Source organism: Heptranchias perlo, chromosome 18 (assembly GCF_035084215.1).
Source record: "Heptranchias perlo isolate sHepPer1 chromosome 18, sHepPer1.hap1, whole genome shotgun sequence".
Taxonomy (NCBI): Eukaryota; Metazoa; Chordata; class Chondrichthyes; order Hexanchiformes; family Hexanchidae; genus Heptranchias; species Heptranchias perlo.
This window is the reverse complement of record NC_090342.1, coordinates 31,665,479-31,677,756: the sequence shown is the minus strand read 5'-3', so window position 1 is coordinate 31,677,756 and position 12,278 is coordinate 31,665,479. Positions and strand designations below refer to the sequence as shown.

At 44.0% G+C, this 12,278-nt stretch overlaps 1 protein-coding gene across 2 annotated transcripts in view; it reads left to right on the top strand.

The window, feature by feature from the left end:
* The window catches only part of LOC137334727 (solute carrier family 13 member 4-like), a 100,157-nt gene that overhangs the window by 54,602 nt on the left and 33,277 nt on the right, over positions 1–12,278 (top strand). For both annotated transcript variants that reach the window (XM_067999639.1, XM_067999638.1), the window contains one exon: positions 11,937–12,073. In XM_067999639.1, coding sequence (XP_067855740.1) covers positions 11,937–12,073 — 137 coding nt within the window. The remainder of the gene's footprint in view (positions 1–11,936; positions 12,074–12,278) is intronic.

The following is a 12,278-nucleotide window of genomic DNA, read 5'->3' as shown; positions in this document are numbered from 1 at the left end:
AAAATGTTGTTTGTAACCCATGAGCTTTTAAAAGACAAATACAGATATTACTTTCTAAAAGCAATAGCACAATCGCTCAATCTAGTGCTAAGATATTTCTCACTATCACAGTCTCTACTCAGAAACTGAATAGAACATTTCATTACAAAAGGGATTGCTTATCTAAATTGTAGATTTCATCCTGGCAAAATGAATGGGTACGGGGTTTTACAGGGGTGGGCTTGCTTCTAAGAGGCAAGGTCAGATCTGTGAGAGGGGTTTGTTTACTTCTCTTGTAACAAGAGGATCTGTGTGAGATGTGGGCTTGCTGCTTAGAGGGGAGGGATCTGTGAGAAATGGTTTGCTCTGATTGGGAGATGTGGGCTTTCTCCTCTCAGGACAGGAAGGATTTATGTAAGAGGTGGGCTTGCTTCTTCGAGAAGAGGGGTTATTACAAAGGGTGGGGCTTGCTCTTCCTGTCTATTTCATTGTTTGAGATCTTTCATTATTTGAGATCTTTAGGAGAGAAGCTGTGACTTTCCATTGCTGAGGCTCTGCAGTGATAGTGCTACTTTGGGAGCAGGCAAGGACTCTAGCCAGCCCTTACATTGCACACTTACAGTAGCTATCAGCTTCCCCGCATACTTGGAAATTGAAACATGAGCGTAGTGCTGTGCTCAGCAGGAAGTGAAGGCTTTTCACAATTACCTTCAGCAAAAGGTTCAGGGCTTCAACAAAAAGGGAGGACACTAAGAGACACAACTGTGGATTTGTGTGCATGAGTGAGCAAGTGTGTGAATGAACAAGCTTGTGTCTACATCTATATACCTCTGAAAGTGTGATGTGTACATGTCAAACAGTTACAGGCCTGGGTGTAGGAAGATAAGGATGGTATGTTTACAGACCTCAAGGAGGAGTGCATTGAAATCTAGACTCACCACATAGTCTCCTACTAATCACTTTTTTCCCAGGACCTGTAAACTATGGAACTTCTTACCTCCCTCAGTCGTCCCTCAATCCTTTAATCTACAGTTTTTAAAACCCAAATTTGCTGTCACCTAATCTTACTTATCTCCTCTTTTCTCACACTCTTTGTCCTGCAATATGGCACTTTGCTCTTTACCTTAGTTTCTCAATAATAAAAATATTACAGGACAGCTTGGAGGAGGGAAGGGAAGGACATGGTTATATGCCCACGTTGATTGAGAGAAGGGGGGCAATAGTGTTACAGCTTTGCATGGAGGAGAGGAGGATGCATTAAACTCTGGGTGAGGTGGGGGGGAAAGTGAGTTAGTTTAAGAGTTTAGACCAGAAAAAGTCATTTGGCCCAAATGAGCCTATAAACTGTGTACAATTTGCCCCACAATCAGTTTAATATGTTCCCACTCAGTCGCCTAAGGGAGATAACCAATCATCCATCGGTAAATCTCCAAGGAGAAATTGCTCTGTGTAGTTTCTCTCTGATCCCCTAGAGTAACTGAGCAAAAATCAGTCCTTAAAATCCAACTTTGCCCAGTCCATTCCACAGTTGACAGTGCAGGGTTTCCTCTGAGGTGCCTATGCTGCCATAAGGATGACACGGTGCCCCTTTGGTCCAGCACTGATTCCGGAAGATTTTCCAGGGTCAACCTAATTATCAAATTTGCGGCACTCTCTTGGTAACATTCCCGACTTCAGCAGGGAGCCAACCTCACAGAGAGGTGGGAAATTACCACTTTAGGCCTCAGGCACCTGCAGCAGTGGATTGTGCCTACTGCTACCCCAGGAGGGGTGTAATCAACCATCTAGTGATTGATTATACTCCACTGGGGGAGTGGGTGGATTCAAATATTAAATCTGCCCTCCATGGCAATACTGGACGCCAGGAAAACACTGGCATCTATGGCATTAGTGATGAGAAATATGTAGGGCAATTTCTTGTCATCGCATCGTTTGAATATGCTTGCCCATATTTAAGTGGACATATTCAATGCCCGCTGCCACTTTGGGAAAATATCCCAGATGTGGCACTGGGCCACAGGAAACATACAGTGGCTCTGCTCCCGATTTTCCACTCTCACCTGCTGGAGTTAAATGAATAAACTAATGTACCTCCAGAGGAAAATCTGCCCTGATATGTCTGTTGTCGTAGCATAACAAGAACTATTGTGCTTGGTCATCTTTATCTTTATAACCTTCAATCCCATTCCTGAACAGATATTAATCAGCTCTTTTTTCAAAGACATTAATTGACACAGCATTAACTTTTTCTCTTGGCATTAGTTCCACATATCCACAACCCTGCAGGAAAAGAACAGCTTCTGCTCTTCAGTCTCACTTGACTTAAGGTTTGTTAATTTTAAACTCGTGTTCTCTAGTTCTGTGATCACAGTCCAAGTTAAATAATGTGCTTACATCCACATTATCAGTCCCTTTCAGCATTTTAAAGACTTGGATCATGTTTTCTTACAATTTTGTTTTGTGAGTCTCTCCTTGTAACTTAGAGCCCTAAGTTCTAGTATTATCCATGTAACTCTTCTGTGAACTCGCTCCATTGATCAATGTCCCTTTGAAGACAAAGTGGACAAAAACTCATCTAAAAATGAGGGGACATGTCTTAGAATTCAAGCTAAGCCAGTTAAAAGCAAACCTAGGAACAGCTTCACACAAAGGCTTGTGGACATATATAATGCACTGCCCCAGAAAGTCATGATTGCAAAGTCAATTGAAGTGTTTCAAAGGAAAATAGATACTCACCCAGGAAATAAGCATGTTAAGAGACAAGGAGAAAAGGCAGGAAATTTGCATTAAAAAGATAGAGCTCCTGGGCTATAAATTGGGCAGCATAGTGCCCACTGTGTAGGCGCTACGCAGCCTTCTAAGGATCCAAAATGGCGTCCAGAATGCGCGTATACACTTCAGCATGACGTATGCCAGATGCTATCTCGGTAAAGGCATTTGCGCAGGCACAGATAACGAACACCGGCACCAGGTAAAGTAGGGAAAATATGCGGAAGATCAGCGTGCAACGCTGATTTAAAGGGACAAATGCAATTTTGGAACACAGCGTTCCAGCCAACGCACTGTCTTAACTACACACAGCTGAACAGGTTGCAGACGGCCTGGAGGACCCCCGACCAGCGCTATTTAAAGGGATCATGCAGGTATTGCAGGTTAGTTGCTGGGTTATTGCTTCTGGCTGCTGGTACAATTGTACGTGTTTGTTGAAGCTTCCACTACTTGGAGAAAGTTACAATATTATAAAGAGAGAGGTCTGGCAGGTCCTGCATTACTGTTGGTGGCATTTAAAAAAGTGTGCTGAACAAGGTTTCTGCCAACCATGAGTGGCCTGCTAGGGCTCCTGCTGGGCATTGAACACGACTGGGAGCATGCAGAGAGGCCACGCAGAGCAGGTGAAGCTGCGAGAAGAGGGAGGAAGCACAGGGCACAGAGCAGGAGGCCTTATCTAATGAGGGCCTTCAGGGACCAATTCTCATACCTCAACCTGAGCGAGGATCAGTGCATCCGATGGCTGTGGATCACGAAAGAGGTCGTGATGGAGATTTGTCAACTACTGCAGCCTCAGAGCAGGGCAAGGACAGCATTGCCTGTGGCTGTGAAGGTAACCGTGGCGCTGAACTTTTACGGCTCTGGATCCTTTCTGGCTCCTGCTGGCGATATGTGCAGCATCTCACAGTTTGCAGTGCACTGCTCCATAAGGGAGGTCACTGAGGTACGATTCATAACATTCCCTCTTGACAGGGAGAAGCAGAATGAGCGAGCACGAGGGATTGCTCACATTGCAGACTTCCCCAGGGTGTAGGGTGCCTGGTTTTGAAGGTTAACCAATTTAAACCCACCACCCCATGTCTAACAAACATGGTGGAGCAGGCCTGATTGGGCGATCGGCCCACTCCTCTTCATATGTTCCTAAGCGGTCTTATAAATGAATTATAAGGAACTATAAATACCTGTTATGTTTGTTAATAAAATGTCATTGAGATATGTATAGAACCTGGTTAGCACTAATGATAATATCTTTAATTGATTGGAAACTTTTAGTAAATGATGAGTAATCACATCCAAATTGTTTTTCACGTTTGTTATTAGACAGCCCTTCATTGTGTAGCCATGTTTCCTGTTTCTAAGAGCATTTTCCTAAATTAATCTGCACAAAAATGCATCCTCTTTAAACTCATTGACTTAATTAGTCAAAATCCCTTTAGTTGCTATTGATTTTTCTTACATTAGTCACCTGGCCACATAAATGGTCTCATCAGCAAATGTTATAATCTTGCTCGCGGAGAACCTCGCCCCATGAGAATCCAATGCATACCTCTGCAAAATTCTGCTGGTTAATGAGCCCAGTCAGAACTTTATTCCATTTCTGATCACATCCTGTTCTATCTTGCTCAACCAGTTGCCAATCCAGTTGGCTAAATGGCGACTAATTCCATGAATCTTAATCTTCTTTGGAAGCCTTACATGTGAAACTTAACCAAATGTCTTCCCAAAATCCAAATAGATTATATCCACTGAATAGTTCTTAACCATTAGTTTAATTACGCTCCAAAAGAATTCCACCAGATTTGTGAGGAATGGCCTATTGCTCCTTATGACCTGTTAGCTTCCTGTGTAAACAGTGTAAACAGTTGAAAATAGCCATTTATGTTTTTCCGTAGTGGCTCCACCAGAGTTAATGGCAGGAGACAGGTTGAGCCTTCATGGAATTTAAGGGCTTATGATTCACTCCTTGCTTTAAATGTTTTAAACTAGTATACTACAAGCTCTAATTCAGACAGATATTCGGCTGGGTATGGGGTGGAACCAAATATGTTCAGGCAGAATGCAAATTAACATTATTATATTGCATACTTCACCAGTGAGGTAATTCATATCAAGACCAGGCTTTAATCTGTGTCTGCAAATTAAGTCAATATGATTGAAGTTAATTTCTCATCTTCTGTCTGAAGGTATCAGCTAAATGTGCATGGGGACATCATGCAGTAATACTGAGAAGTTTCATCCACCTTGTGAGCACTGTAATGAACCCCCATTATATTGATATATGGCAGGGGTTGATTTTTGTAACTGGCAAACATCAGGCAGGCATTTGACAGGGTGACCGCTGTGCCCACACGATGACGTCAGCAAGCGGCCCAATCTATTTTTGTGATTGGGCCTCGTTTAAATAGAACAAGTAATCTGCCAGTGCTAATCACACTGCTTAGAGACAACTCACCATTTGGAAGGGCATAGACACATGGGCCTGCAGGACAGCTGAAAAGATCAAAAAGATCTCTCTTCTCTCAAAAAGCTGTTGAGGCTAGGTCACTTGAAAATTTCAAAACTGCGATTGATAAGTTTTTGTTAAGTGAGGGTATTAAGGGATATGGAACCAAGGTGGGTAAATGGAGTTACAATACCGATCAGCCAGGATCTAATTCAATGGTGGAACAAGCTCAAGGGGATGGACGGCCTACTCCCGTTCCTATGTTCCTATCAGAGAGGTCAACGGAGCAGCAGATTTAAGCAGTAGGTAAATGTAAAGAGCACACCAAAAATCCCAAAGAGAATGGAAAAAAAAGTCAGCGCCAAACCTGCTTCCAGCTTTACCCAACTACAGGTTATGATCCCTTTAAGTAGTGCTGCAAATGTCTGCTTCCCAATGATTGACATCAAAATTGCACCAGGGTCCTAAATACATTATTTGACCCCTATTTAAATATGATTGAGGTCCTCACCTATTTCCGGTAGGCATGTTAGCTGCCTAAAGGGAGGTCCACCCAAAATCAGTATGTGCAGGCCTCTAGTGGTAAGTTAGTGATTTAAAAAAATGTTGGTGCACTGCAGCCCCATCAAAAATTTGGCCCATTATTCTAAATTCATACATTGGAAGTGGATACAAGTCAACAATGACGTAGAGTAAATAGCAGGACCCATAGGACAAAAGAGCATCACATTTGACAAAACGTTCCATAAACCATTAGAGTTGCAACCAGGAGCATGAATAGTCAACATGCTGAAGGTTTCCGATCTTATGAAATAGGATTGAGAGAGGATTGAGATGGGGGGGAAAGAGGGCACTGAAGAGAGAAGTGAGAAAAGTAGATGTCTCTTACTTAAATAAATACAAAATATAGTGGAAGAATTAAGATACTGTATATCAGAATTTTCAGTATTCCCAGGGATGTAGATGAATTCAGTTACCACCATAAGTTCTTTGAGTTTCTTATAATATGAGCTTTATTGACCTCTATATAATCTAATGACTCTTGAGGGAATTTAACAGGACCTGGAATTTGTCTACAGCTTTCATCCAGTGGCTGTTGCCATGCTGACCTGTTTTTATTAGCTGCAGAGTGGGAATTGGCCGTTTAGCCAGCAGTGCAGGTTTCTGAGTGCAATGATCTACTTTGAAGGGATTTTCGAATTTACGGTTTCATTATTAGAAATTCTTAAATTGAGTTTAAGATTCTTAAGTGCCAGCAAATTGCTTTAAGGATTGATGAAATGGTGTCCCAAAGGGAGCAGCTTAGTGCTGATGTTGCATGTTTATCATGCCCTGGACCTCCATTGTATTGTCTACGAGTAGGTTTGCTTGAGAGGGAGTAACAACAATGATTATTGATTATCTCTGTCGAATATAACAGTTTAAAAAGAGGTGTATAAATTATTTTATGTTTTTTTTCTCCTTTGGCTCTCCCCATACCACACACTGTGCTCTTGTCTAAGATGTCAGGAAACTATCCTGCCCCTCTCCAACAGCATCCTGTAACTTTTTTCTAGGAGATATGCAGAAGTGGACCATTGGATGAATGGAGTGGCTTGGAGTTGATTGATCAACAGATAAATGGTGTGGATCTATTTATGAGGGTTTGGAGTGGATCTATTTATGGGGGTTTGGAGTGGATCTATTTATGGGGGTTTGGAGTGGATCTATTTATGGGGGTTTGGAGTGGATCTATTTATGGGGGTTTGGAGTGGATCTATTTATGCGGGTTTGGAGTGGATCTATTTAGTGGATTGGTGCTGGTTGACTGATGAATGTATGGAGATGATGGATGGAATAGACTGAACTGTGGTGATGAATAGAAAATGGTCTGCTTGGGAAAAAGTAATAAGTGGTGTTTCACACGGATCTGTTCTGAGACCGCTGTTCTTAGACTCTGCCTGAGCACAAAATAGGTGTTGCAGAACGGCTATGCATTATGGAAACTGCCCGATTTTCATTTCCATTGAAATGAACGGAAAATAAAAATCGGGTGGTTTCTATAATGGGTGGCAAATTCACAATGCCAATTTTACACTCGTTTGGCAAGTTGAAAATCTGCCCCTGGTGTCCACAATTTGGGAATGTTATGAAACAAGGTATCTGACCTGTAGATGGCAGATTTGTCCAGGCTGAGGAGCAGACGCCCCCAGTAGGTCCTCCGATCTGCTAGTCACATGCCCTGGCCGACTAAAAAGTGTTATGAATTTGTCCAAATTTTAAAGTAAGGCTGGTCTGAATGTAGGGCCAGGCAACCCTTGGTCTATAGCGATGTAATCAAGAACCTCCCATTAATGTGCCGATACCACTAAAAATGTTCCACCCAAACTGATGTTGAAACAAAATTAACTAAAGTAACAAAGTTAAGATAAAATGGCAGGGAGAGGAAAAATGAGAACAAAAGCTTACCAGGAGTTTCTCTGATTTGCTCACTTCGTGCACTAGTTGACAAAAAATGACAAAGATCCTATTTTAAGTAGGCCTTTGAGATTGTGGGACCAGGAAAGCCTGAAATCCACTTCCCAGGATTTGTACAGGTATCTTCCCCTTAAAGGTACAGCACCACTAGAATCCAAAGGAGGGTCTAGCCCACTGAAACTGATTTTTTGAAGCAAACATCAACAAATTAAATTAGAACGATGAGGTTGGGGGAAGTTAGAATGAGCACTCCACGGGGGCGATTCTAACCCAACCTGCTCAGTGTGAACAGGGTGGCCACACAGTTATAATCGCCTCCGAGAACTTACTGCCTCATCCCCCCTCGAGTCCCACTCACCGCTGCTTGAACCACGTGCTTTCTTAGGTGGCTGAGGCGCCTCATGAATACATGTAGATCAGGGCCCAATGATGTCCTTAGGACCCTAATGCTTTTTTAATGTGAAAAATCGGTAGTCCCACCCAGTGCCCAACCCGCTGAGTAAAACCTTGTGGGATTGGTTTCAGAGGCCAATTGGAAGCACTATTAAAATGGTCAGTCAGGTGCAGGCACTCAGATCATAAGTATCTATGTGATACTGTGTCTTTTGGATTTCCAAAGGATTTTTGAGTTTGGAACTTGCTTGTATCTGATTTTTTTGTTTTGCCTTACTCACCATGAGTAAGCAATCAGAGCTTATCATGGGTGCCATTCTAGCTTCATTATTTTGGATGGAGGAAGAGTTGGAGGAACAGGAGCAGCTTCAGCCTCAATAACCAGGAAGATAGTAGCTGAAGAGAGGGTTGCTTATAGAAGGCCTTACCCAACCCACATGCCAAGTGTCACTTTTCTGGATATCTCTGAAGGGCAGTGCATGAGGAGGCAGCACTTCTCCAGGCAGGCTGTTGCTGAGCCCTGCAGCCTCCTGCAACAGGACCTGGTCTGCTGGGCCAGGTGGCCATGCTTTGCCTATGGCTGTCGAAGTGTGCTACAGGGTACATTTCCCAGTCTGCAGTGCACAAGTATAACAGCAACAGTCATCATTAACATCATAGAACCTTGATTAGCATTTATGCCTGAGAAGAGCAGGCACCTCATCCGTCGCCAAAATCAAGGGCTTTAAAATTGGAGATCGGCGGGAAATGGGGCCACTCCATTTTAACTGTTCACCCATTTTGTTCCCACCCAGTGGGGAGAGTTAAATTCCCCCAGCATTTTAAGGAGAGAAGAGGAGTAAAATGGAAAAAATTGGGGAAAGAAAGAGATGCACGAGAATGTCTGAGGGTGACGTTTTTCCTCCTTGATCTTGTGGAAAAGTTCCTGATCTTTGAGATTTTCCCATGGCAGTTTGTCTGGTCTGCACTGTTACAACATGGTGGAGAGCATAACATGTCATTTAAAATGTTAATTTTTAAATAAAAACTAAATTATAAATAAAATAGCTCATGATAAAAGTCAATTTGTAACTTCATTTCTATGATCAGTGCGTCAGAGATGGGGCTAAAGTTCCCTCTTTAAAATACATCGCTTGTCATCGAGATAATGGGTTACTCATCATCACATATATGCTGAGTGTTTAACATGTGCACTCAACTGTAACCAAACGACAGAGTGCATTCTTAGCAGCTTCTGTTTCTGGGGGTTCACCTAGCAAAGGCGCGACCATATTAGTGGGTGAGAACTGATCATTGAGAGGTTGAGATCCTTTAGCCACTGGTATGACCTGTGTGGCCTATGGGATAGGTTATCTTTGCCTCTTTGCTAAAGAGCTAACATTTGAGCATTGTGAGGTATACTGGAATGAGCTCATATTTCAATTACCAGCTTTTCCACAGAAAGTTTAGGGTGTGTCAAATATCTTCACTCAAATTCATAGAAAAATAGTCAGACCATTCCTCTATTAAACAAGAGGGTAACATGCTCCAATACACAGCCTGACAGCCAATTGGAAAGAGACATTGTGCCCATATTTCTCTGCACAGTGGGATAGAATTTCGCCTTGGCCTGTTTTGAGGCATAGAATGGTTAGCGGCTGGGAGAGCGCAAAGAATCTGGAGGCATGAGGCTCGACCAAACTGGGACCTTGGGCCCTTTCAGCATATTTCCAGTGAGCTGCGGATGCCAATTGGGCATCCAGAGGCAGCTTGCCGGTTTGAAGAGGACCAGTTTGGGCTATCTGCCTCACAGGCAGTGGCTGTTAACTAAGTCCTGTGGCTGGAGGAGAATTGGAGGGGAGCTAGTGCAGGCAGGCAGTGGCCTGCAGTTTTACTGTGGAGCCAAGAGGTGAACTTCTTTTCCCCCCAGGCTCCACATAAAAGTAAGTTTAACAGAAAATAATTACCTTTTGGTGGGACCTCCAGCAGTCCCTTTTAAGGATCGGGTACCTACACCAGTAACCGTACTCTAGGAAGACCTGTCCCATGGGCCTAAGATTTCCTGAAATCTTGCGCCGAAAGAACAGTGTAATGCCAATTTTACTCCCCTTCTCTCCTTAAAGATCAAGGAAATCTGAGCATAATTTATTTATACCCGTTTTTACACTATGCCCGAATTTCCTCGATCTTTTGTAGCGAAAAATCTCTACCAAAACCCTCCACCGCTCATTAACTTGGCTCTGCCCTTATGGAAAAGTGCAGCTCACACAAATTTCCTGAATTTACGTCAGTTCTGAACGGTCTGTAAATTGACACCTAAAATTTTATGCGTAACATGAGCCAAAGTCATATTTCTGGCGTTTTAGGACAACCTCTTTCAGCATCATCAGCACTGATTTAAATTTCACAGTAAGTAAGGGGGAGGCCCGAGCTATGGGATTCCCGGCAGCTGATCTGAGGCAGAAGCTGCCGGCTCCCCAAGGTAAGTGGCTCTTTTAGCACTCCTTGAGGGCCAGGAGGAGCAGGAGTGCTCACCCCAGGCCCCTTAAGGAACCCTTCAGCCTCTGCTCAGCCTCCATCTAGCCCTCCAGATCACGGCCTGGAGCTGATGCTCCCTTCCTGGTTGCGGGTGACCATCCAAGGGTCCCCCGGCTGTGGCCTCCTGCTGCAAGTGTTACCTCATGCCAGCTGGTCAGACTGCTGGGCGGGAAATGGCCCTACACTATGCTAATGAGGCCCTGCTGTTAAGAGTGGTGGGATCCCTGCATCCCAAGTCTTGCCGGGTTTTCCCTGCGCTACCATGCTCTCCTGCACCCTCCCCGCCTCCCTGTAAATATCGGGACCCTTGTTTCAATTTTGCCCCTTGTATATGAGAGAGCTGCCTCCAATGACAAGAGTACCATCAGAAGCAAGCCTATATTGTAAACGATATAGAATTACATGGAATTACAACATGGAAATATGCCAATTGGCCCAGCCAGTCCCTGAAGAGTTCTGGCTTTTCAGTGTGTTATGTTATATTCAGAGCTCTTAGCCTAATGCCCCATGTTGTATCATAGAAGGTGCTGGTTTGCTTCAGTCCCGTGTTGGTGTTTATCCTCCACAGTAGACCTAATGCCATGTGCCTGCCCTGTTGCCATAATCCTTTATCCCCCTTTCCTTCAACTACTTATCTAATCTAGGGGTCTGGTGGAGGTTACAGGGAGGGATTCAGTCTTCTCGAGCATTGCTGCTAATCCTGACACCACAAAGGAAAGTTTTGCACTTACCTTGGAGAGCCTCTTCTGTCTACCAAGCTGTTTCAGCCTGGCGGGAAAGCCGCAGTGGCTTCCCTCGGGTCCCAGTTAAAATGCAAGGGGTTCTTGTGATATAATAGGACTCTGATTTGCATAAATTTGAGGTCCCCGCCTGCTTTCGATGGGTATCTCATCCGCCTGCAGAACACTTCAGGTTAAATTGGCAAATGGCATGAAATGGTTGAGTTTCAAGTGGGTAAGTAACCTGCTTGTTTTTAACTGCACCCCCCCCCCCACCCCATGTTTCTGCCGGGCAGGTAGGGTTAAAATTGCCCCTGTTTTATTCACTAGAAGATGTGGCTGTTCAGTCCCAGTTCCCCCATGTCCCAGTTAGCATCTCTGAGTCAGGCCTCTCAGTGTCATGCACTGCATTGTATGATGAATGCTGGCTTTTCAACATATTTTAATCAGTGTTGCTGTGCAGGGGCTGTCAGTACGATTAATATCCTTGTGCAGGGCTGTCAGCATGGATACACAGTACTGTGCAACAAGTTCTGGCTCTTCAGTGTGTTATGTTATATTGTGAGAGCTCTCAGCGTAATGCCCCATGTTATATCATGGAAGATGCTGGTTTGCTTCAGTCCCAGAGCCGATGCCATGTTTGTGTGTGCTTTGTTCAGGTTGCTTCGGAGTACTTCAAGGACACCACATTACTGCTGATTGGTGTCATCTGCCTGGCCGCTTCCATCGAAAAGTGGAATTTGCACAGGAGGATCGCCCTCCGTATGGTGATGTTAGCAGGCGCCAAACCGGGCATGTGAGTATACATTACTGCAGGGTCCACACTTCAGAAGGTTCTGGAGAAGGTGTAGGGCCAAGAGCATCACAGCAGGGCTGCAGTGAAAGTCTAGGTTTTATTAGAGCCTCACCTTCAAGGTTCTCTCTAAAAGAGGTCCTGGTGGTGAGAATACAGGGTAGATTTTCCAATTGGTTACACCCAACAAATGGGCATAAAGTGGCCC